This window comes from Calypte anna, chromosome 3 (genome assembly GCF_003957555.1).
Source record: "Calypte anna isolate BGI_N300 chromosome 3, bCalAnn1_v1.p, whole genome shotgun sequence".
Classification (NCBI taxonomy): Eukaryota; Metazoa; Chordata; class Aves; order Apodiformes; family Trochilidae; genus Calypte; species Calypte anna.
In genome coordinates, this window is record NC_044246.1 from 25,136,390 (window position 1) to 25,164,234 (window position 27,845).

The window sequence follows — 27,845 nt, forward strand, 5'->3', positions numbered from 1 at the left end:
AAAAAATTATTTGGGTGAATTTGTTCAAATGGATCAAATTGTTTCCATTTCAAAAATGAATCAGTTCTCAAGAATCACTACAGTAATCTCTTTACTGGGGTACATTTGAAAACTAATATGTATATTATCTTTGACATTCTTATGAAATCTAACAGATGTTTAGTGAAGATCAGATGTAGGCCCTCAGCCAAACAGATTTTTCCTGTCAGTGAGCTAAGCTGCTGCCAACTGCTTTGGCCCCAAGGTGGGCAACTGTGTTTCTTAGGAGGAATACTGAACAAGGTGGAGGAGAGAGTTTCTGCATATTTTCATTTACCATCACATCGAATGTGAAAGAGTAGAACCTCATTGTTTATAAATATTTTAATGTATATAAAATTATTGCAGTTGTTCATTGTAAAAAACCCCAGGACCTGCCTGAAATTGAACAAGTGCATTTATGAAATTGCTGGGTTTTTTCCAGCATCAGCATTATGGAAATCTACATGTTGGCAGGGAGACCCACTAATACACTTCTGCACTCAGATTAAACTGGCTTTGAGCTTTTCACATCTCTAGAACACCACAAAACAACACAACATGCTACATAAAGTAATGCATTTTTTCCCTTATTTGTCTTATAGCTGTATTAGTCATGCTACATGCATTGGTGCAGTGTCAGTGCCAGAAAAGAAGCAAGTTTCTTCAGAAGTAGAAACAGAACCACAGTAAAAGAGTGATTTTTAGAACTACAGAGCAGTAATAACTCTCCATTCCCTACTCCTGCCCAAAAAACCAAACCAACAACAAAATAGACACTGAAAGTTTCTGATTTCAAAATATTGCTTAAAATGTATTTATTTCTAGAATTATGGAGTAATTCTAAACTGAACTACAGTATGTGGTTCTTAGCCTTCTAGAATAATGCTGACAGACTTCTTATTTATCAATAACAGCCTGAAATTAGATTGCAAGTCTACCTGAGATTCACTTTTACCACTTAGTCTCTAGTACCAGGGTTGTGCTTGATTTTCTCTTTCATTAAGGAGCAGCCTTAATGAAATTATTAAATTGCCACTAACTTGTTTCTAAAAGAAACTTCAGAGAAAGTTCCCATGAATCTTTGGGCATTCTATTAATTTCTTATGAGAGTATCTTGTAAGAGATACTGACCAAAGTTTGTTTCCTTGTCTCTCCTCCTTCACCCTCTTTTTTTTGTAAAATACAACACTTCCTTTACTCTGTGGGGTTTTCTCAACCAGTAGCCAAATTCAGCTTTAGTACAAGCCATCCTTATTTAATCGTTGCCCTCATTTAGTAGCCAAACCTGTTTGTCTTTACTGTGAAAACCCCAGGAGAAAGTAAACTTAATAGAAGCTGTTGCAGTTTAAAGCCATAGAGGGGTGTAATTAAGTTTAACAGAAATTGATTTAACAGAAATTGACCTCAAATATAATTAAATAATAATAGTAATATTATGTGTGAGTTTGCACTCACTTAACAGCCTGCTTGCCCTAACTTAGGGCAAAGTTTTTATGTAGAACTGAAGGTAACTGCTGGCTTTAGCTCCCAGACTGGTTGAAGAGTGGGTTGGGTTCTTCCTTCAGCATTAACTCTTACTTCCCACTGCTGCAGAGGAAGTGAGTGTGGCAGCTGCTGGTGTCCCCAGTAAAATCATAGAATCATAGAATCGACTGGGTTGGAAGGGACCTCAGAGATGATCAAGTCCAACCCTTGACCCACTACCGTTGCAGTTACCAGACCATGGCACTGAGTGCCACATCCAGTCTCTTTTTAAATATCTCCAGACACGGAGAATCCACTACTTCCCTGGGCAGCCCATTCCAATGCCTGATCACCCTCTCGGTAAAGAAATTCTTTCTAATATCCAACCTAAACCTCCCTTGGTACAACTTAAGACCGTGTCCTCTTGTCTTGCTGAGAGTTGCCTGGGAAAAGAGACCAACCCCCACCTGGCTCCAACCTCCTTTCCCTGGTATTTAAGCTGAGAAGAGATTTGAAGAATCCCTTGATAGATGGCAAAAGAATGAAATTAAATCCATAAGGTCTACATAAGGAAATTCTCAGATTTTTTATGACAATTGTGCAATTTCGCTTCAGTGTAAAGGTGAAATGGGTTTATAAGTTCTGAATTGTGTTTTTGCTATAAGATTTAGGAAGTTCTAAACCATCCAAGTAGGACACATCTTCTTAAATGTTTATTTTACAAAAATTTTGCTACTTAGATTTTAGACTAAGTGTTGATCTATAGCATCAATTTGTCTTTAAATAAATGCCAACACATACTGTATCCATGTCTGGGTATGGATTAGTTGGGTAGTTGCTTTTATAAATGCATGCATTAAAATTAATCCATTATATTTGAGTGAAGTTAGAGCATTTAATTTTAAGGTAAAAATACTGTATTTTGAAACATTCTTAAAGTTAACTTAACATCTCTAGGAGTTGACAAAATTCTTAAAAGGTGAAATATGCCAAAAACAATTAACATAGGTTATAACTCCATATGATGCATTAGAATTTTGTTTTATGTGAAACAGTTTCCAACCCATGATAAGCAAATAGACATCACTTCACATGAATTAGCATGCTGGTGCCATTATAACAGAAGAATTTATGGATGATGTCAGTTGCCCAACTGTGTGATTAACTTGCAGTTCTTTGAGTAAGGTTATCTACACACTGGCCTTTAAACTACAGTAAAACAACTTTGCTGTATGTCAGGTGTGCAACTAGAGATAAGATTTTGGGATGTAGTGCTCCATTTACTGATGAATGGCACCATTTAAATTTTTCCCCAGGCACAGAACCCAGTAAGATAGCATTATCAGAAAACTATCAAAGCAGTGGCAAACTACTGGCATTTGGGCTCTTGTGTAACCAAGGCAAGTAGTTTAGCTTCCTTGGCTACTGAATAAACACTGACTTAAAGATAGCAAAGTAGGACCAGAGTCTAGTTTTAGCAGGTACCCTAGCATATGTAAGCAGTGTTATGATTATAAATCATGAATTTCTCACACTTAGAGGATAAATGCCAAATTCTCCTATCCATTATTGTTTGTCTGTAGTAGTGAAAAAGACTTGAGAGTGGCCCTGAAGAGTATTACTTTCATCCAAGTTTGACTGTTCCATCACCTGATCTAGTATGAAGGTCATCATTAAAACTTTTTGGTATTCAAGAACTTGATAAAGCAAAACTATAAAGATAACCTCCTTAACAACATCATAGAATTGTAGGTTGGTTTGGGTTGCAAGGGACCTGATAGATCAGCTGCTCCCAGTCCCCCTGCATGGCTGTGTCTATTGCCCATATTTTTGACTATGTCTACTCACAAATCCTTTATGCAGTCAAATTTTTCAGTCATAATAAGCAGTGAAATACAGTACTGTTACATGTTGTTGATTATCTAATCCAATGTTTAGCTTTTATGTAAATACGTCTTGAGTATGTAGTACTGAAAAATAATAGCTTATTCTTCATTACTAGAGTATTACTGAGGTCTATTTACTTTTACCATGACACTTTTCTTCTTAAAACTTTTGAGGTATTGCTTTTTTCCATGAGGTGGGCTTGAAATACTCAAGGGCTCAGCCTACTTCTGTCTGTTCCTTTCTGGTAAAGATAAGTCCAAGTCCTGGCCGTTTTCACAAGTGTCAAAGTGTTTTGAAGAATGTATACATTGTCTTATAATTCAATTAAAATGTTCCTCCTCATTGACTGCAGAAGCAATTGATTCTGCAGTCTATTTTCAATTAGTGCCAAAGCCTCTTAGACAGCTCCTTGGAATTCTTGCAACAATAAAAACCTCATTTTTTTAATGTTATCTTTCACTTGATGTTTAATTAACTAATTTATCTTCAACATATCTTCTTTTCCTTGTCTTCAAAGATATCTAGAGGAAATACATTATCCTTTTTAACTTATTTACCTGTAATTAGAATTTCCTGAATTTAAACTTATCCTGACAGCTTTATTTGAGAGCAGTAGAAATAGAGACAAGTGCCAAGTATGCTTTTTAAGTTATTATTTAAATATTAATTTTGTGTGGTATGGCACATAATTTGAGACTTGTATGCCTTTTTCAAAGGATTTTAAATATAACTGTTTGATCCTTTAGGAAACTGAGAACTGCAATCCACTGTGAATCCCAGAGTACTTCCATAAACCTGCAAACCCGATATTGTTAGGATGAGTATAAAAATAGTTTCCATTGAACAGTGTTAAAATACTAATATTAACTTGAGTGGGAGTTAGACCAGAGAAAAGCTTTTAAATAATACATTTTAAAGAGATTCACACCAGGTTAAAATATGCTCTACAATTATGTGTTTTGTGGTGGTTGTTCTTTCTTAAACTTGTTATCCAGAAATCCAGCTTCCTTCAGAGATTCCTAGCATAAAAAAATTTCTTTGACAAGTCAGTCCATTTTTAGGTCTTCTTTTTGCCTACATTTATACTTATTAACTGTTTCGTTTACATATATGCTTTTATACAGCAGATATGCTTATAGGCTTTAAATTATGCATTTATCAAATCAAGACATTTTAGATAGATTTACCCCCTAGTTTGGTTATGAAATTGATATTAACTGGTTAAAGCTATACAGTGGGCAATACCATGTTTTAACTCCGTAGTAAAGCACTTCATGAAAACAGTGAGGTTAAGATAGAAACCATGATTACACAATAAACTGAATTTCCAATGCAGATTCAGCTAGAAATACCTCGTGTGCTTTATGCTTTTCTTGTATCTCTTGACCAAGTGCTGAAACCAGTCTTTTCATGTTTTTTAAATGGATTTTGGTGCTGTGTAACATAGAAAAAGTTTTTCCAAGGAAAAAATGAATATCATAAATAACATAAAGACTGGAGTGTAGTCTTTAAAAATAGAAAAGCTATATTTTCTCTTGTATTTTTGTACAGCACTTAAGCACACCATCAGGAATAGCAGATTCAAAATTAAGCTTTGTTTTCCTTGAAAAAAGCTGAACATTTTTAGTCTGAGTGTGTACAAAGAAATCTAGACTGGATCTTAGGAAGTTCTTCAGTACGAGGGTGGTGAGACTCTGGAATAAACTGCCCAGAGAAGTTGTGGATGCCCCCTCTCTAGAGGTGTTCAGGGCCAGGTTGGGTAAGGCTTTGAGCAGCCTTGCCTAGTTGAAAGGCATCTCTGCCCATGGCAGAGAAGTCGGAGTAGATGATCTCTAAGGTCCCTTGCAATCTAAGCCATTCTGTGATTCTATGAAATTGCATTCACTCATTGGACCAAATAGTCTCTGGTGTAGCTGCTTACTTTTGGTGAAGGAAGAATGAACCAGCTGTGACAACACAGTGTTTTAGATTAGCAAGAATTTTATACCTGTGATCTTTGAAGGCAGTGTAGTGTCTGGATAGATTTTATGATTTTTAAATAGCTCTGTTAGAATTACTGACATCTCACAAAACATTTTCTGTAGACAGAGTGGCTAATCTTACAATTTTGTATTGCCTTATAGAGACAGATGTGACAGTCTTCTATTTTGTCTGAAGTAGGATCTTCACTGTAAAATAAGTAGAAAAGGGGAAGAGGTACAGTTTCATTAAGCTCTAACATATCATTGACTGTCAGGTAGGTCTTGTTATGCTGTCCATCCTCATTTAACTATCCCACAAGATCTCTTAATGAAGTTAAGCCCCAAGTTCACTCCAGTAATTCTGTGGCAAGAGTTTGTGCAATGTAACAATTCATCACTTGTCAGGAAGGCACTTTTAGTTTATACATTTAATAAGGGCATCCTCTAGCTTGGTTAATTAGAAGTGAACAGTTTGCATATTTACTAAATGCGGAGTGTCATTGCCACCACGGCCTATTGCCTACATGAATTATTTCTCTATCTGCAATAAACAGCTGGGTAATTATTACTGCCATAATCAGATAAATTCCCTCTGTAAGGCTTTTCTTACATGGCAATTCTTTGAACTCATCCAAAGCTGAACAAAATTTATGAACTCCAGCAGCTAGGCCACTTTTTCATAGTGTAGTGTCCCTGTTCCCTATTTCAAGGACATGTAGAGTATCATAAATATTGTGTAAATTAGGAGGATAAATATGATTACCTAAAGATTACATATTAATAAACTTGATTTTCAAAATATAATTTTCAAGTTGTAACTGATTAAATTATAGCGGTTCTGGTTTTATCTAATTGTAGAGACATGACAGGCCATCTATATACAGGCTATAATAGGTTATCACGGAAGAGCTCTACCACTTGAAGACTAAAGCCTCATGAAAAGGTATATAAACACTTTTCATGTGGCTTTGGAAGAAACAGTCATTTCAGCTGTTTGGGCCATTAGAAATATGACAAATTTTATGTGCCATTTATTCAATTCACTTAATGCAATTCTTTTGTCACTAAAACAAGGTGACGGCTCTTTTTTACTCTATAATTTGCAGCTTCATAATGAAATATATTTAAAAAGCATGAATTTATGTGTTACATGGAAAATTAGATATTTCTTTTATTTGTAAAAACATTTTGTATACAGATTATTATGTAACTGAGCTTGCTCTGTGCTATGCCTGCTCATATGTGAGATGCAGCAATGGTTACTTGGTTTTCACATACAGCTTCTCTGGAAAGGATGCAATGCAGCTTATTTTTATGATCTCTAAAGAAAAAAAGAAAATTAAAAGATATAATTGTCTTTTTTTAATTAATGCACAAGAGGTTTTTTTTTCATAATATAAGATACTATGTGTAAATTGCCATAAGTTATTGTCATACCTCATAACTCTTTATTAAATAAGTAATGTATATCACAATTTAACAAAATGCTCAGAGATAGCACGAATATTAAGTAAAGTGTTCTTTGGCACTGTCCTATGCAATGAAAGGCTTCTGAGGCCAGACTGCCTTTCTCATTTCCCATTTATGTGGGAGAAACAGAGACTGTAGTGGTGAATATGTTTAAAAAGTGCCACACCACAGTTCTTTTTCATTATTAGAAGTTTGTTATCTATGCACTGCAGTTTTGCAGGTTCTTGATTTGATTTTTGACTGAGGATGTGAAGGCTTACTGGTCTTTCATTGACATTTAAGATTTTTTTAATGTTGAAAAATTACAGTCCTTCCCTTTGTATTGGTATATGCTATAATATCCCGTGAAGTATCATAGAATTGCATGAGATGCAAAGCAGTATACAGTCTTTCATAATAATTTTGTAAATTTGTTTTAATAGAAAATTGTCTGAAATGCAAAAAAGGCATTTTTTTAAAAAAAGGATTTAACAGTCTGTAATTATTTTATTGATTATTTTATAGATCTTTATAAATAGACTCTTCTGCTATCTAAGAAGAATTAGTTTTCTTAAGTACTCACTCAAAGAAGAAAACAAAAACTAAATGCCTGTTATTTTTACAATCTAGAACAGGAATGAGGAATAGCAAAAAAATAGTAGATTATTTGTTTATTCTAGTGATGCTCAAAGGAATGTTATTCTGAAACAGATCATACAATCATAGAATCATAGAATTGGCTGGGTTGGAAGGGACCTCAGAGATCATGATCTAGTCTGACTTCAGATTTGCCACCAGTATCATATTTGTTGGTAACAAATTTATAACAATAGTTATAAAAAGCCCATTAACATTTGGCTGAACAATCTAGTCTTGATTTAAGATCATAAAAAAGATAGAAAATACCCTTTTTATTCTACTCCAGGACATAATTACCTTCAGTATTCAAAGTATGTCCCATATTTCTGCATTGAAATAGTTTGATTTAATCTTGGAACCATTGCTTCTTCTTATATCCTTCTCTGAACTGAAAGCTCCTTTTATATCTAGAATCCATATATTAATCGATCCACCTGCTAGAATTCTTTGTGCTAAAAATAAACAACGGAAGTCACTGCAAGATGTTGTCTCTCTGCTTGAAATAGTTTTTGTGACCATTTTGGACATATTTTCAAACATCCTTTAAAATATTTTCACCATAGGAACTCAACACAGCCATGGTACATAAGCAATTTTAAAAATAATTTTTTTCTTCTGATGTATTGTCGGACTATGCATTGATTTATATACTTTTTTATCACATTATCATAAAAGAGCTCCTTCATTTCCTACTCAGAAAACTCCCTATAAAGGCCATAATTCCTCATACTGTGGGCATGATTTTTCTTTAAGCTGTGAGAACCTTGTACTTATAATCCCTCTTTCAAATTCTTCAGACTCTTCACCTTCTAGGGATAATTACAGGACTCCATTAAGTTGTTTGTCCTTGCTAGTGATGATAAACTGTAGTGTTTTACCTTGAACTTCATGGTTCCTACTGCCTTCAAATGAAACCAACATAAATAAAGCAACATTTTTACTTCTTTTCTTTGAGTAGGCTATTCTTTTCTTATCTGACTATCTGACTAGACTAGAACTAACTAGAATAACTATCTGACTGCAAAATGTTCACATCCTCCTCTAACAAACTATTTATATCTTTCAGCTTCATGAAATCCAAATGATGCTGTAGCCAGCCTATGTGGTGGTAGGAGGTCTCACTACCATCTAGCATGGAATCTAGTACTCACAGAAGAGATTTTCGACCTTAGGTATAGACAATAGAATCAAAATATTCAATGAACTCTTGACGCATGAATAATGGGATACCTAAATCTATAATTAAATGTGATCTGGCATATATGGTAGAACACAAGTTTCAGAGAATAGGCTTTAATTCTGAGTGTAATTTCTTGCATTTCTTTCTTAAAAATGGCTAATTTTTTTGGTTGGTCATTACTTTGGAGTTCTCAATACAATGAGAAACAGGGTTTCCTAACTCTTCTGAAAGTTGGGATTTAGTTAATAATTTCACTTTGGCAATTAGCCACTTCTGGAAAATTGTATACTTGCAAGTAGCGCTGCAATATTTAAAAACGGGTCAGATCTCTCCACAAATAATTAAATTTACTATAGAAAAATGCACTTATTTTCTCTATCTTTCATGATGTTTCATGCTTCATTAATAATGACATTATAGATGCTCATATGGTAACACTGTTCTATGAATAGGGAAATTGAGAGAACTACCAGGTGCTGTGAAAATCACTCTGAAGTTGAGAGATTTGGCATTACTGCTCTGGTATAAAGAGTGGGTCAATATATAAAAGCTCTTCCTACCTTGCTATTGTAAAGCCTATTTAATGTGGGAAAAAAAAAAGAAAAAGGAAGTGTATCATTTTATTTTAGAACACATGCAAGTATGAAGTATACTTTTATATGAAAGTAAGTGAAAAATTTGAGTCAGGCAGAAGATCTCAGTTGACTTGTTTTATCATACACTGAGAAGGAAAATCAGCTTAGCTGATAACCTTTAGAAGTTATAAAGTCATGGTGACTTTCTACATCACATAACATTGAATATTGTAAATGTTGCCAAGTACCATATATTAAAGTAAAAGGAATACAGATATGTCTACATTGTCCTGCACTGCAGCAGGGAGATAACAGCTTAAATGGGTTCATTCTAGTACTGGGAACATCTTAACAGTAGGAAAACATAGTTGTGTGCTTTCCTTTAGTTATTACTGTGCAGGAGGTAGCATGTGCAGTAGGTCTTCTGGGAATTGCAGTGCCAAAAGATAACAGGTACTTTCACATGACATTCACTAGAAAACTTTCAATGGTATTTGGCTGTGGTTAGGCATCCTCTTTTATATGTGGCTGGAAAAATTAGGAACGTGACTGCTCTTTTAGCAGTCTAGCACTGGCACTGTGCTAGAAATAACCACTGCAGCTAAACTTCTATCAGGATAATTTAGTTTAGGGCTCTCTTGTCCATTCAGAACCAGATCAGCTTTGTCACCCCTGCATACTAATATCACTGTCTAAGCTAATCAGTCCAGCTAGTTTTCCATAAAGAAGTTAATAACAAACATGGAGTGAAAACCTTTTTCACATTGTGGTTAGGTCTAATAGAATAGATCTGAGTGTAAATAAAGAGAAGCCAGTGTACTTGGATCCACTTCCTCAGCCAACAGCTGTTGTGTTCTAGTTATTCTTATGCCACATCCATAATAGGTGCCTTTTACAGTTTAGTTAAGTCAAATAGTTAAGCTAACAGAACATCATTGTTTAAATACAGACCACTTTGTGATGTTGATAAATATGACATAAATTCAGCTTGAGGATTTATTCACACAAGAGAAAAACATTTGGACCAATGAGTTTGCATGTTTCCATAAAATGGGACAGTTTTAAATGATCCTTTATTACCAAAAACTATGTTTTAAATAGCTATGATGAAAAATTCTGTCTGACTTGTTTTGAAACCTTAATTAGAAGATTCTATATCATGGATTAGGGAAAACACTCTTTTATAGTTATAGACTGACTCTGAAATCAGTATTTTGAAAACCTGTTACACTCCAGAGTAACTGTACAGCAGTGGAAATTGGAAGGATAAGGATACATCAGTCAGTTCTTTCCTATTGTCTGGTACATGCTGTGTCCTGATCTTCTGATCTGCACAAGGTATTAATTCACTATATGCCCTTCACCACTGTGCTCATCACATTTCCTACATAGTATATTGATCATGCTGTAGACCTTGACAGTTGAACTGGTGTGTCACTTAATTCCATTGGCAATGTAGAGTCTGCAATTAAGGAAAGATTGGCAGAGTATGTTCTACTATGCACAAATGATAATGGGATTTTAAATAATAAATGTTATAAATTTTTTCTTTAAAATTAATACTAAAAACTATAGGGTGTTTTGCATGCCTACACACTAGGCATTTTAAAAAAAATTTTTCATCCTAAGAAGTCATATTAGTTTCCTGGTCACTGCACTGCAATGTCAGAGAAGTACCATTCCTCCAGATTTTAAAGAGAGTGTAATGATTAAGGTGTCAAATAGATTGATGTCAACATTCTCATTTAAAATTAGTAAGAATTTTGGTCACCAATTTGTGGTAGGTCTCTCAGGCAGTAAGATACCTCATGCCACTAATATCTGACTGGATCTTTGAGCATCCATTTCATTGCAATAGGAGATCAAACAATTTTGGTCAAGGAATTCTGTCAATATACAACACAGGAAGGAAACACATTAGAAGGCAGCAAGGGGGTAACAGGGGCAGCAGTATTCTGCTCAGTAAATCTGACCAGCTTAGTTAAAAATATGAGAAAAAGGTTGAGGATGATCAAGCTGCCAGATGAGACAGCTAATATAAATATATCGTATGTTTGTTCTGTTAAAACTTTGGCTTTGAAGTACAGAGCTCTCTAAACTGTTTTTACATATACTTATAGATCAATTATATATATATATAGTAGGTATATTTAATTTCTCTCCCAAATATAATAGGTTAAGTCAAATGATGTTACAATGGCAGGTCATATGCCATTCTCATCTACACCAATGTAATGTGAAATCGAGTGGCATGCAGTGGTGTACCAGAAGTATTGTCCCACTAATTTCATTTTCACTTCTATATTCTCTATTTGAGCAGGGAAGATGATATATTGTCAGGAAGGTAAAGTGGATTTAGGCTATCTCCTTTATTCTAAGGCTGCCTACTGCCTATTGCAGGAATTTTATGATTTGAGGTCTGAACTGTTTGAAATCACAGTAAATTCACACTTCTGGGTAGTCTAGGCAACGCTACTAATTATTGATTTTCTCAGGTACCCTTTACTTTAGTTTATGTTTTAATTTTATGGTTACCTGGTCAAAGGACTCCAGAATACCAGTGAAAAGGCAAACAGAATGCAATAGTTTGATGAAGTTCAATAAATGTAGGTCAGTGTGAATTTGTAAAATGATGCAGTTCTATGCAGAATTATGAAAATCTGTATATTGCTGAAATCATCACTTGAGGACCTTTCCAAAAGTGCCAAGAACTATATTATATGTGTATTTTTAACCTTTATACAGACAGCAGGAGCACTGTCAACTGAATTTGCATCTCATAGCTGGAACTAACACTGCTGCCTACTGCATAATAAAGTATCAGAATAACAATAAGTTACCTTGTCATATGAAATTTTTTTTTAAAACTATATAAAGGAAATAACTTTATCATTAACTAATTGAGAGCTACCTCACAGATTTATTGCACAAGATCATTTTAATTGTGGCCTTTGAGCACATATGTTGATAATCCTATGCCTATTTTCAATTACATGAAACATTCCTTAATATACTTTGTGTTTCCCAGTATATTTTTTAACAAAAGAATGCATTCTAAACTTGCACTAATAAACAGTAATATTCTTCTGTTTTGTTTATTGATTTTCAGATCATTATAAGACACTGCATTTGTCAAAACTTACATATATTTCTTCTATCTAGAAATCCCATACAAATCTGTGTGGGACAAACTCTGACTGGACTAAGCTTATATTGAATCCAAGTTCATAGGAAAATGCTGCAGGTGCTGTTAATATATTGAGATAAGCTCTAAGATACTGAAAAAATTATGTACTAAAAAAATGAACTTCTTTTTCAGGTGTCTCAGTATTCCAACTATAAAGCATGCATTTATAAATATGGAACAAGATTATTAATTACCCTAAGACATGTTTTTGCTTTTAGAGAATTCCTTTTCTTTAAGAAAAAAAAAAAGTGAAGCCTTAAAAACACAATCCAAACAATTTATCCATACGCAGTTCTCCCACTTCTCACTGAGAAGGTGAATGGTCCATCCTGAAGCAAGTTTGGTCCGGAATCCACAGACTATCATGCAACATAGCTAATATTCATAATATCATATAGTCCCCCCCCAAATATTGCTTACTCTTGCTTAATGTGCCTAAGATATATATAATCAGAATGAAGCTGGCAGTCAGTGTAAGATCATTTAATTTCAACAATTTTTTGATTGTGTTTAATGGAATTTAGATTCACTTTCTCTGGGCGGGCATACATGTGGTTTACAAGCATGAAATTTCTCAATAAACACATTTACATGTATAAGCCTAACTCTATCTGGAAGTCTAAGTTTATGTCTTTAGAATCACTTATGGTTATACACATTTTTCTGTATGGCAACAGTGAAACTCCCTGTACAGTGCATAACCAGTTAGTATTAATCTGTTAATGTGTGAAATAGTATATTCACATCCAGCTACTTTTAGATTCTCTGCTTTTGTTTCTCCTATTCACATTCTTGAGAGTATGATAAAAAAGATGAAAGTTTAGCTTTAGATTAAACCTACATTTATGTTAAAACATCTATGCTTTCTAATCAAGGAATGTTTGGACTACTACATACTTATTTTGAACTGCCTCTCAGAGGAGAATCATCTTGGGAGCTTATATCCCTACAACGGAATTGTGTGCATGTTCTGTACAACTATACAGAGCAATATAATGAATAAGAAATACTTTAGCACAACTGGCAAAATGTACAGGCTGTAAAAGTACATGAAAACTATTTGTAACTGCTTAAAAAATTAAAATTTAAAAATGGGTTTTGGAACAGCATTAATGAATATGTAATAATCAGGAAGGATCATAATGATTTGGATGACAGTTCTGTCTAAAAAGATCATTAATTCCATTGAACTTCAACAAGTATTTTAGACTTCAATTAATTTCAGTAAATAATAATTATTCGTAATTCACTAAGGTAATGTGGTAAATTCAGACTAATGACAATGGGAAACATTTTGCATCACAGTATAATTAAATCTGTAATACAAGGTTATATTTTTTATCGTTATTTGAGGGTTTTCATCACCAGTTGTGTTCTGAATAACAAAATTTCCATATCCACTTTGTGAAAGAAGTACTAAGAACATGAATAAACTGTATTAATATGTTGATAGACATTTCATCAGTTATAGATAGAAGCACCAAAGCTGAAGAGCAGACAAGCAATAATATTAAATATGTAAAACATGGATCATACATTCCAACTGAGTAAACTGACATAAAATAAAAACCGAAGTTGATATTATATGCATTTTCTATTTATTAATTTCTATATGATTGATAGATACAGAATGAAGTTTCCAAGTAAAAAATGCTTATGTACCTACATGCAGTGACTCTGAAATCTGTACCTTAAGGACAAAGAAAGGTCGCCAATCTCTCCAACTCCTAGTTCTTTGTCAAAAATGGACACACTTAATGAGGTTTGTTTGGTACAGCACAAATTCCTAGACACAGATAGAGATCCTTTCAATGGAAACAAATTTGTTTGGCTTTACCAGGTTACTTAGCGATTAATAATAGCCTTGAGATGCAGGTCGAAAAGGTCATCGTCCCTGCTTGCCAACACAATCTAAAATGTGCAGCTAGTCCAGCTCTGCAGGCTCAGAGGCCCCAAAACGCTATGCATAAAGTAAAACAGGCTATTTTCCAACTTCTTTTTTCATATTAATAAGCAATTTTCAAGAGAAGGGTGGCAAAATGGGGGCCATGCCACTCTAAGTAATTCATTTATTTTGCAATTTAATCTTATGTTGGAAAAAAATTACACTGCTGCAAAAACATAGCATGGTGATTTTTAAACGTCAGAGTGCTTCATAAGTAACCTTGTATGAAATATTGTATTAGCAGCCCTTAACAGTAAACTGCAACAAAAAGTATTTCCAGAGACTGAAGCAGACCTATACGTCTTTTCTGATCTTTATTTCCTTTTCATTCAATTTTTTTGTTTACATTTAAAATAAAGCATGTTTAATTACTTTTTTACTTATTTTTGTTGATAAAAACTGGAAAGATAACTTGAAACAAATAAAAATTCTACATACCATCTTGGATGGAAGAATTCAATTTCATGGGATTCATATTCATAAAGCAATTATTGCTCTCACATATGTTGATAAACTAATTTAAAAATTAGAATAATTAGAATATAAAGAATAAGACTGAGTCACAATCTTAAAAACACTTTCAGGAGCAATATGACTTTCCCATGGGATCAATCGTTGCAGCATACTTATTCATGTGCATATTTGGATTTGACAGGATATGACCCTTGTCCTAGAGTGTCTTAATTGCTACTCATTGAGACAACTGAGACTATTAATGTGGACCACTCTAAATAATCTGCTTTGCTAGCATATTTGAATTATCTGGATACATTATTACTGTATTTTTCTTTGCTTTTCATTCTGTTGTATACTTGCATGCTTTAAAATAAACTAGAATTTACTCAATTAACTTTTGAACAATTTAAATGCTTGACTGAATATGCTTGGTGTCATTGGCACACAGGTTAATTTGAAGTAGCCATTTCTTAATAACAAAAATAACAAATGTTAATCAAACTAACCTTTTTTAACTGGGTTAAAAAAATTCTGTACACATGCACAGTGCTCAATAGCATGGAATTTTATTTCTTATCGAATATAAATTTACTCCAATTCTTGCATAATTTATAGCAAGCTTGGCTCTATGAAAAAAGGGATTGAGGAAAAAATCTACTCTCATTTTCTTTAAAATTTTTCCCCTAAACATTAAGATAAAATAACGAGTCTTCTCTGTTATTCAGGAGCTGGTAACAGGTACAGTTCCTCCTGTCTTTTACAACGAAAGAATTTTCTAGAACCTATTGCAGACACAGGCCCACCCATTTAGATGAGACTCTGTGTTTGCAAACCTCTTTCATGCAGTGGCTCATGAGGCAGTTACATTAATGGTTCTTTTGGTGGCCTGTACCTGGACCAGAACAAAATTGACCTGGGCTAGAAGACTAAAACTAAGGGAACTGCAATTAAGGACATTGCACGTGTGAAAGGTTTACATCTAGTTCTCCTGTCTGCCTACAATGTCAATGTTACAAAAGTCTTAAGCATCTAGGAATGAATTTCAACTCTTACCCCTTGTCTACTATCATCTCTTATTCCATGAGGTCTCCCCTGTTTGCAGATCAGAAGGAGGTATTGCAAGGTAGTAGCTGAAACATCAATGACCAACTTTTTTTTTAAAACAATTCAAAGGAAAATTACTGAATCATAACAACTTATAATTAGAAAATGCAAACTAAAAGGTCTCTTAAAGACAAAAAATAGGACATCTATGTGTGCTATTTTTATTAATCTATAAAATACATAGGTCAACAAATTCTTCAAAGAAATAAGAAATATGAACTAATATGCTGCTAATAATTTTTACCATTTGATTCATATTTTTCCATAGTTATATCCATATAGAATCCTTCTGCTGTGGAACTGAATGAACAGTAATTCTGTGTTCCAGTGATGTCAGTATACTGCTAATACATAGTACCAGAACACTGTGAAGCTGTAAAAGGTTTGGAGTAAAATAAAACATTAACATATGTTTTATTGTTGCAATTTAATTAGCAGACCTTTTTTTATTACAGAAATCAACTCCAAGAGTACGCAGAAATGATGGAAAATGAAGAGAAAAGGAAAGACCTAGAAAGGAAAGAAAAGGAAAAGAAGTACCAAGCCCGAAAGATGCATTACCTCCTTAGCACTGAGCAGGTTGGTGTACCTGTCCCTGACAGCTCATGCAAACCACTTGGGCCCCTAGCCTGACAGAGATAAACTAGCAGGCTGAATGGGACATGACTTGTTGAAAAGATATCACAAAGACACTGCTTCGAGTTCAATTTAGTGCTTTTCTATAGGCAAGAGCAGGTACCATGACTATTCCATGACAGCAGCTTCATAGAGGCAGCATCAGCACTGCTGGCAGAAAGAGTCCAAGTCAGCAGTTTGATCTGCCACTGTGATAACACAACACGAAGGGCATAACCTCGCTTTAAAAACTCATTTTGACTGGCTTATTGTTGTGTTGTTGCACTTGTCAAGAACTAACAAGTTATTAAGCTGAGAAGGGATTTCATTTTTTTTTTTTTTTGCTTTTTTTTTTTTAATTGAGCTAATGCTTGGATTGATGCTGTGCTCTGCTTGTTTTTAGGATAGATTGTAAATGCAGGTTTTCAGCTAAAGCTTTTTCCAGAACTGCCTGAATCAGCTTATCTAGCGTCATTGTTTTCACATACAAATGCCTCATAAATTTTAAATATTTACTGATTAATTTGTTTTGTATTGATAAAAGTGCTATATTTTTTTCAAGCTTTCTTATGTAAGCTGCTCTACAGACAGGTAAATATGGCAGTGGATATATCTTATACAAAATTGATCTGATTGGTAACACTTGTGTGTTTTCCATTTTTTAGTCCTCTTCTGTGAATTTTTATAAATGAAAAAAGATTTTATGTCCATAAATGTTTGGTGGCTGGTTGTTCTTTGTATGAACAAGGAATTAATTTGAAAGCAGGGTATGCTAGTATGAACTGAGTGTTTGCTTTTCATAGGTTGTTAATTATAATTGTCTGTAAGAACTGTTAATCCTAAAGAATGAAGGAAATATGCCATGACACTCAGTGACAGAATATCTAAACCTTCTCTGTTTGGGAATCATTTGTGATCTACCCTCTAAATTGAAATATAGCTTAATTAACTGGATATCAGTTATGCACACTCAATTTTTAAATAACTTTACAGTAGTTTTATTTTTAAAGAGGGCATAATAAAATATTAGCAAAAAACAGCATGAAAACTTTTCTGGGTAGCTTTTAAACAGGGGAGCTAGTTCATAACTGAAATTAGCTCACAGTAATTGATTTCTCTAGATGTAGATCTGGAATATTAAGAGTAAACCATGCAGCATTTTTATATAATTTTAAACTGTAGAAAAATGGAAATAATTGCTTTGAACAGAAAAAAATATGTAAAGAAACGCATAAATAATAATACATTTACCTGAAGTACAAAAATTGTCTGGTTAGAGATATTAAATGACCTGTGGTCTAAAAAGATTTTAGTAAACTTAGTTCACTTCTGATTATACTGGCTCAGAAAACCATAAGGCATTTTTCAGGATGGGCAAGTAGTGCCTTGTTTTATCCATGCACCTGGAGAACTGCTGGTAGAGGGCAGCAGTAACTATCATGTTGCAATGAATTTGGCTTCTAATTTTACAGAATTAGAATTTAGCTCATAGTGTTTTGCAGAACCAAAATATTCTTGGTTTTGCTTGCTAAGATGGTTTGTGAATACTGAGACACAGAGCTCACAGAATTTTTAATTTATCACACAACTGTGCTCCAAGAACCATCTTCTTTAGCAGCTTGTATTTTAAAACATGAATGAGTGTAAATCAATGCAGCACCTACAGACAACCTGAAAACCAGCGAAGATATATATGAAATAAACTATTTATTGCAATCAAAGTCTGTATTCCACCATTGCACATAGTTTTAGAAGTTGATATCTTGCTAAGATACAGACTGGAGATGTTCAGGCAGGTTATATAGACAGCATTGCAAAATCTGTATTTGCAATAATTGTTTCAAATACATCCTATAGTTTTAATTTTTTTTTGTTTAATGCAGGAAAAAGTAGTGAGAAAAAGGCATTTACTTATTGACAGAAATGAAAGTGAGTTGTTACTTCTTAATTTTTGTAAAGAAAGGCATAACAAGTTCCATTTTCTACTCATTTTCACCTCATTCAGCAGTGCCTACAGTGCCTCTAGTGTTAGTTTTATCTAACTTAGCTACTTTAAGTTGCTTCACTTGCAGTTCCCAACCTGTTACTGGGTAAGTGTCTGTATTGAATACCATTGTTATGAAGCTGACATTTAGGAAAATCATTGGATGACAAAAAATGTATGGTATTATACACTACTTTACAGTCTTTCTATATTTTTGGCAAACAATTGACTGAGTGTATTTTGTCATAGAAATGTACCTGAATATGACTATTTCCCATTGCTACCACTGGGAATACATTGCATTTACACAAAACTTTTCATCTATGAAAGAACTAAGCAATCAATAGAGTAAATTAATGTTATTATCGTAGCAAATAATTAGTAATGTTAGTAATTACTAACATTAGTAACGTTAATTTGCTGATATTAATAATTTGTATTATTAATACAATTATTGACTATCTTTCTGTAAAAGTACAATGTTATGCATCCTACCAACTTGAAAATATCAGAAACATCCGTGTGACACAAATATAACCCTCTTTGTCAGTGTAAAAATAGCCTTAGAAAAGAAGGTAAATTTTTATTTGGCTTTAGTTATGTTAGTTGCCATATATTGTTTGGAGAAAGAAAGTGTGAGCTTTAAAACTCCATGGTTATGAAACAATTGAGCTTTTAATCAACTAGGAATATTTGCCAATAGTATGAAAAACTAGTCAAGTAACTTCTTACACACACAAGCTTCTTTTGTTTGAAGGAAATGTCTCCAACATGATTCTCATAACTATGAAAAAACCCCAACACAGCAGTAAAATCCATGCCATTCTTACCAAGTGATGAATTATGTTGCCCCCTCCACCTGCCAGATGTTTGTTGCAAGAAATTCCAGTGTAGAATAAAGCAAGAAATAAATCTGAGGTAGCAATTTCAGGCTTCCAAACTAAGTAAGACTCTGTAAGTTCAGATTTTAAAATTCATATATATAGAGCAAAGTTTTCCCTATCTGTTTTTACCTTAACAGTGTGATTGATTATGACATCATGATGAACATCATAAAAAAAATTAATTGCACTATATATTTAATAAGCCTTTGCCTTTGTTAAGGCTTAAGCATTACTTGCCATTTTTATTGGTAACACAATAGAAATAACAGTAGAAATAACAGTGTAGCTGTATTTTTTATTGTTTTTATCCATTTTGTCATATACATGTATTGCAAGGTCTTATTGAAGCATGAAACTTATAATTAAATTTTTTCTCACTATTCCATGATCGCAGTATGCTATTTCTGCTACAGTGATAATTATCTGGATTTTTTCAGTTGTCATTAAAAAATACTTATTAAGTGTGGATTTCTATTTTAAACATGTTTACCTATGTAGATTATCCTTCTGTATCCCTGTAGTTCCTCTTTTGTATTAAGAAAATTCATCACAGGTGAATAGGTTCTTTTTTTTTTTTCTTTGTCATATTTGCAAGGCTGACATTTGTAGAAGGTCCATCCTTTGCAAAGTCCTGACAGACCAGCTTAAAGACAGAATTGCTAAATACATTGATGGCACTTTGTAGAAGCTGATATATTTTATATTTTATGTTATATTATATGTTATGTTATATTATATTATATTATATTATATTATATTATATTATATTATATTATATGTTTTTTCCAACATTTGTTGGAAAGTGGTTGCAAGATTCCAGTCCTTGGTATCCTCAAGCTTCCAGCAAATTTTGCAGCTGGTCTTAAATCAAAAAATTCAATGTAAAGCTAGAATGCAGACCTGTATTCCTTAAGCATCTGCTGTCAGAGGAAGCAGCAATGCTGAGGTGAGTGTTGGTGGCATCTGCTGGCAATGCTGTTGCTGGCCTGGTGGCAGACCTGTAAGTACACAGTGTAGTGGGGAGCAAAAGGCAATGGGAACTGAAAGGAGTCAGAACAGGAGAAGTGGTGGAAGGAGCAGAGTGATGTGTGTCTTGTGAAGTCATTGAGATCAGGAAAAGATTTACAAGGAAACAGTCTGCAGTGCCACAGCTGAAAAAGCCTTTTGCTATTACAGTTTCTCTGTCACTGAGAAAAGAATCAGCAGAGCAACAGTTTACTTTATAGTTTTCTTCTATACAGCAAAGAGTACTGGGTGAGGTAAAAGAGACTTTTCAATTCTCTTGCCTCCAACTTTCCACTTTTTCTAAACAGGTAAACAACATATCTTTTGTAAAAGAAAATGAGCGTACAGCTATTCCAGAAATCAAAAGTTCTTTGTGGTATAGTGTCTACAAAAGCTTGAGTGCTTTGTCACACAATTACAAAACATATTTTGGCATTATTGGGAATGTGTTATGTTAGAATATCTTAAGCTTACCATTGCTCTGGCTGGTAGACTCAGTCCCAGCCTCATTTCCAAATCTGGACTCCCCGCTTTGTGATAAATCATTCTGAGTTTAGATGAGCTGGTGCTGGTCCTCTTTTCTGTGTGATCATCTCATCTCTCTGAATACTTTATTGAGACCTCGAGGTGCCAATTACATACACATGCAGTTGTATGTGCATGCCTACACATGTATCAGTAGTTAAAGGACAGTTACTTGTTGCCACTTTTTGTCTCTGTATTCCTCTAGTTCCTGCCTCTATTAATACTCAGATAAGAATTAGCATAACTCTAATTAGCTCTTACATTGTACTCCCTTGGAAGACAGAATTTCACTCATCCTCGCAGTATTTTTTTGCAGCCTGTCATTACACTGCATATTCTGCCTCTGGTATTCCATCAGAGACTATGCAACTGCAAGCTGCCTTATTCTTTCTCTGCAATTTGGTGAGGTTTTGTGGACTGCCTCTTCCACTCCAAGCAACAATACAGTCTATTACTTTCCAGCCTTCTTAAGTAGGTTGACAATTTCTCCTGGTATCCTCTGGCATTTTGAAAACAGAAAATGTTCATAATCTTCTAGGTAATTTAGATCTGCAAAAGAAGGGCAAAGCCCATGTGCAATAAAAGTTGTAAAAGTTACAAAATCCATGACTTTCTTTTAGTAACTGCCAACAACAAGCCATCAGTTACCTTTTTGGCTTGCCATAGTTCCTTCAGTTTTCAGTGCCCACTGGAGTGTATCAACATCTCTACTGTGTTTAGACATGTGGCTGGTGTTTGCCCATAATTACTCCTATCAAGCTAATGCACTGGGAAGGATTACTTGTAGGTATAGAATAGGTGGTGCTATAAAATAAGGAAGTATTTTTGTTGGAACTAGTCTTGACCAAGATAACCCTTTCCAAGGAGACATAAACATAAGAGTCAATAACTTTAATAGCTTAGCACTACAGAAAACATTTAAAGATAACTGGTCCTGAAGAATAGTATTCTATGAGGAGGAAGGAGATGTTAGCATCAAGTGAGGAACTGTGAATAGTTCTAATTTCAGCAATGAGAAACAAGTTTTTCTGTTCTTTCTCTGTGTAACACCCATACTCCATAAGCAAATCCATTTTAGGGTAATCGGAGTACTTTATCAAACTTACCCAGGTTCTGGATTAGAGCTTTTGTGACTAAAGGTAGTAAAAATATACCCAAAAGTTATTTTTCAGTTTTTATTTTCAGGCTAGTTTAATTTTGATTTTCTGCAGTTACTGTAGAAACCGAGCTTACATCACTTTCATCAATCATATTAGTCATTTGTTTTGTGTTTGTCACTTCATTGACAAAAATGTTTTAAATTAAAATTCTATTCAATGCTAAAGTATTTTTTAATTACATTCTTCCTGTCAACAGACATGGCAATATGTAAACAATACAATTTGTGTCCCCTATTCACATTACTGGAAATCAGGAATTAATTCTATTGAAGTTACTGCAATTACAGGATGTGTAAATGTTATAAGTGAGGACGAAAAGAAAGATACAGAATCCGTCTGGAGCAGATTAATGAATATTCAGAAGACACAATTGATTAATATGCTTCTAACCTAATGTGCTGTCCTGTAAAAACTTGAAAAACAATTGGTCTAAAATGACACTGTTTGACACCCACTCTGTCTCTGGACACCTGGCAGTTTTATTCTTATAAAGGTGAGGACTCAGTGGATAAAGCTCTGGCCTTTGATCTTCAGATCCACATTTTAAGAGACAAAGCTGCAAATTTGGTCATTGAGCTCAGTCCCAAGTGAACCATCCACATCACAAAATAATTATACATAATTTGTTACTATGAGCAGTGTCTGTTCAGGAAAGGCCAAGGACTGAGCTAGCATGAAGAATGAATTAGCTCTTACCTTTTACATTTTATTTCATCCCTCTTTACTGTTGTAATTTTATTATCCTGTCTCTAAAAAATTCAGGGGATTAAATTATCATTCATTATAAGTACTAATACTTCCTGAACATGAGCTAAAATGTTTAAATTTTTTTAATGTAGGTGGCCCAACCACTGAACATCCCCACCTATCCTATGGGTCTTTAATATCATCCACTCATCACTTCTCTGTGAAGAAGTCAAGATATTTCGGTGTACTTTCCAAAGCTTATACCAGAAAAAATATCATGTAAATTTAAGAGGAGAGAGTGAGCTTTCCTAGTTTTCAGGGAAGCCTGCAGCTGTGTTTAAGTAGCATGACTATATAAAGAGCTTCATGCTACTGTGTTCACTTAAAAATATTATTTCCCAAGGATTCTCAATTTACATTAAATCCTTCTTACAGTACTTGTGACAGGTATGTTTGATCAGCAAGCATTCTTCCTGGATTCACTTCTGCATTGGAATCATTATTCTTACTCATAGATATTCATTATAGAAAAATCATTCCACTCTTATGCCTCACGGGGCACTATAAACACAATCTCAGTTAACTGGAAAGGAATCACAGTTAGTGTAGCTCAGTGTTTCTGTAAGAAAGAAGGACAAAGTAAGGTATGCTGAACAGTAACTGAGCTGTTTCAGGAAGACATTGGAGAAAAAGAGAAAAAAAATGCTTTTGTCTTGGTTAGTCCCACTAGGTTTGAATTCCAAAAATTACCTTTAACTAATTTGTACATACAGTCAGAAATCTCTAGTTCTCTTAGATTTGAGTCTAGCTCTTGCCCTTTGGTATTACTCATCCTGGGATCACTCAGGGCTGTAATTCTGCTACTCTACATAGTATCATGGTGATGTAAAAAGAAGGCAAATGCTGGAAGCCAGCGTACACCTCTGGAAGATATCTGGTGCGTGCTCTGCCACAACCATTCAGTTACAAAGTTTACAGCTGCCATAGATTTTACAGTTTTGCTTTTTAAATCAGACTTTCTTTTTCTTTAAGAGGAGGAGGTTGTCTCCCTAGAGAGGGCACATGGAATCAAAGCCAAAACTAAGATGGCAAGCGTGGTGATCTTCATGCCCAGAGAAGAATATGGGTGTAGATTAGGAAGCTATGGGAATAGGAAAGTGCCATCTGCTGTCACTACAACCCACATCCTGCTCCTATAAGAAGTAAATGGCTATGCGCCATTTCAGATGTATTTCTCCCTAATGTCAGTGAAAAGCTCTTTCCATTGTAGCACAACTGGCAAGTGAAACTGCATCCAGGAGAAATCAATTTCTCCCTTTGCCACACTACCCAGAAAGCAGCTATTCACATTCCATTTTTTTAAGATAGTGAGTGAATGAACTTAAAAATAGAACAAATGCCATGCTTTTAAGCATGTTCTGTGACAGCGTTGCAAACTATTTTTCCTAAAGGCTGTTTATTAGAAAATCTTTTAATTTTTTTTGAAAGTGTGCAAGAAAAAGAGAGTTTACACTGAAAAATCATCTCTCATTAGGAAGAGCTTAACAAACAATAGGTTGTAAATTCTGAGTAGTGTTTTATGATTGATCCTATGCAAGCTCGGTTTTTAAAGGCCATGTAGACTTGGCAATATTTCTCAGAGCTTCTTCTAAACAGCTTGTTACTAGCCATGCCACTCATACTAAGCATCTGTTATTATAACATAGTGGCATCTCTGTATCTACAGTGTATTACAGCATTTAGCATCTCTGCATGTAGCACTAGTAATTTAAAAATGCACTAGCTAGAAGGTAACTGTCTTTTTCAGCTTCTGAATTGCATAATCTCTATTTGTGGGGATTTTTTTCTAGACTTTGCTCAACTCCTGTGGGTAGGATTAATGACAGAGTTTAAAGGACAAGCTGTGTGATCTATCAAAAACGTACATGCTGAGATCTTAGGAAAACACAACCACATTTTGTGTATTACTGGCAATTGGGGTAGCAAAAGGGTTGGGTTGCTGCAGGGTCAGAAAACTGGTAAGGATGTGTTATATATTGAGTGTTGGCTTTGTGTATGATGTGGTACACACATTTAAGAAAGAATCTATATTGCAAGAAAATGACAATGCAGTGCAAATATCAACTAAATAGCTCACACACAGAGCTACACTGACACAGTAGAACTCCACTGACACTCCTGAAATTGTTACTGGGATAAATTTGGTTGATGTGTAGTAGACTGGTGTTTATGCAAGTTTATTGCAATATATGGCCTTGCTCAGGTAATTTTTGAAGCTATTATACCAGAAGTATATGCTAAATAAGAGATAAGTGCATAAGAAGAGGGAGGTTAGGAATGGCATGGGAGAAGTCATGAAGATAAAATGCCATGTTTCTCAACAACAAACCTTCCTGTTTATTAAGAAGTGGCACTGACGGTATTCTTGCTTTAATGAGACTTCAAGATGAGTGATGTACACACCAACTCTTTTGTTTTTCAGCTCCTGGGCAAGTGAATAGTATAATGGTAAAGTTCTTTCATTAACTTGTGCAGTTTATTCAATAGCCAGTGCTTTTCTTTAGTATCTAATATATACTGTTAATTTGGGAATTGTGGCTGACCTGCAATGGATGTGAAGAAAACTGCTTATCTTCCCCATCTATTGTTTTCTCTACCTTTATTTTACATGTGTTCTTTCCTTCCAGCTTTTCTATTTCTTCAATCTTTCAATAAAATTTTAATATTTTCATTTTTTTCTTATTACACCACTCTTTTCTGCTTATTTCTGACTACCTTTACTAATCCAACATAGCTCTGTTTGCTTGCTGTATTCTTTTCTGCATACAACACTGTGACCATGCATTAGCCATTCACTGCATTCTTTATTGGTCTCATTGAAAACTGCATTGTTAAACATAGAGCCACTTTTCAGGTTTTTAGTCATTGTCTAATCCTGTAGGTTTTACAACAGCAACTTGTTTAATAAATCTGTCAGGATATATATCTGTGTGGGAAGATTCATGTACAAGCACAATGCAACAGGCATGAGAAACAATGAAAAGAAGTGACATGTTACAAGATTTAGTTGCATAAATGTATTTTTGGAGGAGTGAATGAATTACCTGTTTAATCATTATTTCATTAACAAAAGGAATTTTCATGTGATTTCCATCTCCGTTTGTTAAGAAAACAAATGGCTTCTTACATGTTGTTGTAGATAATTTCTGATGTTACAAATTCAAAGGTACTGCATGAAATAATTACTAGGATTTTTCACAAACTGGTGAGCATATCAGTAAATTTCAAGTTTTTTTTTTCTTAAAAAACTAATATATTCCATTAGATGGAAAATTTTCCATTTTCCATTAGATGGAAATTTGATTTAAAAAATGTAAATAATATCACACTTTTAAATAAGTGTTTTAAGGCTCAAAAATTTTTTCACAAGCATACATAATTTTAGCCTCGGAGTAACCCTGTGAAGTAAGGAAATACTGTCTTTGTGTTCACATGCAGTTAATGAGACATGGAAGAATAACATCACCTTCAGGGATTATTCTTCCATCTAAGCTCTTTAGTTCCCTCATATGTAGGGTAGTTTTAGAAATAGATTGGTTTTCAAAGTTTCCTAGAATTTGTACATACTCACCCCATGCTAACCCCAGCACTTCTTAAATAAAAAATTGCAAGAATATTGGAATTTTGCATTCCTATTTTAGAAATAAAGTTATTGATCAAATTAAAATGTATTTTTAGGTATCTTTTTAAGTCAAATGAGAAATTAATAAGAGAAATTTGAATGCTTTCTTCCTATTCTGTATGTTTCATCATAGGAGTATTGTTTCCCATGCCATAAGTCACTCATTCAGGTTATTATCCCTGATTTCTCTCATCAGGACCCAGTGTAAGAATTAGATTTGACAGAATAAGTCTGAGTTAGAGAGAGAATCAATGCAAGGTGGATACATTTTGGGGATTCTTCTGCACTTGCTAGGCTGCTGGGTTTTGGATACTGTGCCACAATAATCCATGCATTCCGCCAAGAGCCGGTTTCTCTTTTCCTGCCTAAATTCCCAAATATTTGATTCCTGTTTGGATACTCAGTTACAGTTTGGTTTCCCACAACTGCACTTAGTGCCTGTTCAGGTTTAGAGGTTGATTTTATACTTGGTGGCCGGGATACTGGGTTGGAATGTTTCCTTAACACCTTGTAGTATTGTCCATAAAATTGCAGCCTGGTTTACTTATAAATATATATTTATAACATGATTGCACTATTTTGATATCAAGCAAACATTTCACAGATGAAAAACACTGAACTAAGCTTTACCATCTGAAGCTAGAATAACAATAATTAATGCTTCTACTACTCTGTTTAAACAGAATATATATTAAGTAGACAATGGGTAATTAATCCCACTTGGAAGAATATGCCACTCAGTTATGAATTTTTCAGTCTCTTCATAAAAGCAGTATCTCAAACCAAGGTATAATGCCTTAGGTACAGTAACAATCTGTGTCCTCCAGTTCTTATTTTGATGAAACTTCTGAGAGTATATTTTCATAAGGATTATCAGGATCAGACCTAAGGAGTCGCATTAGGTCAGTGAGAACTGAACCTACATTTATAAAACTGGGTGAAATTTTTCCTATTGTCAGACATGGTAAGGAAATTTTATCTCAAACTGGAACCACACTTTGGTATTTTTCCAATATCTGAATGAAGTCTACACTATATTTCTTAATTGCTAATATAATAATGTGTTCACTTAGTTAAAAAAATCACAGATTATTCCTAGTGAAATACATTCTAATGGGGCTTATATATTTTTATGTTTTTCCCTAAATAAATTTCTTCTTAGAGATATTATAATTTTATTTTTACTACATATGGAATAGTCTTTTTACAGACACGGTTGCAGCATCATCTAAACATGTTTTAAGGTATTTCTTTTACCTCCTACAGAAACTATATCTGGGGATTAACAAGACTGTTAACTGGAATTCATGTGGAAGTATAACTGCAGTAGCTGAGAAATGATCATGTTTCCTTTTAGTTCTCAGCAAGAGTAATTGAATGTTGAATATCTTACTAAACTCTGGACTGTGACAGTGTGTTAACACTCCAACTATCT

General features: G+C 34.1%; 1 protein-coding gene across 1 annotated transcript in view; it reads left to right on the forward strand.

Moving 5' to 3' along the window:
* SPATA17 (spermatogenesis associated 17) overlaps window positions 1–27,845 on the forward strand; it is a 90,100-nt gene that overhangs the window by 17,908 nt on the left and 44,347 nt on the right. The window contains exon 6 of the mRNA XM_030448276.1: window positions 16,324–16,447. Coding sequence (XP_030304136.1) covers window positions 16,324–16,447 — 124 coding nt within the window. The remainder of the gene's footprint in view (window positions 1–16,323; window positions 16,448–27,845) is intronic.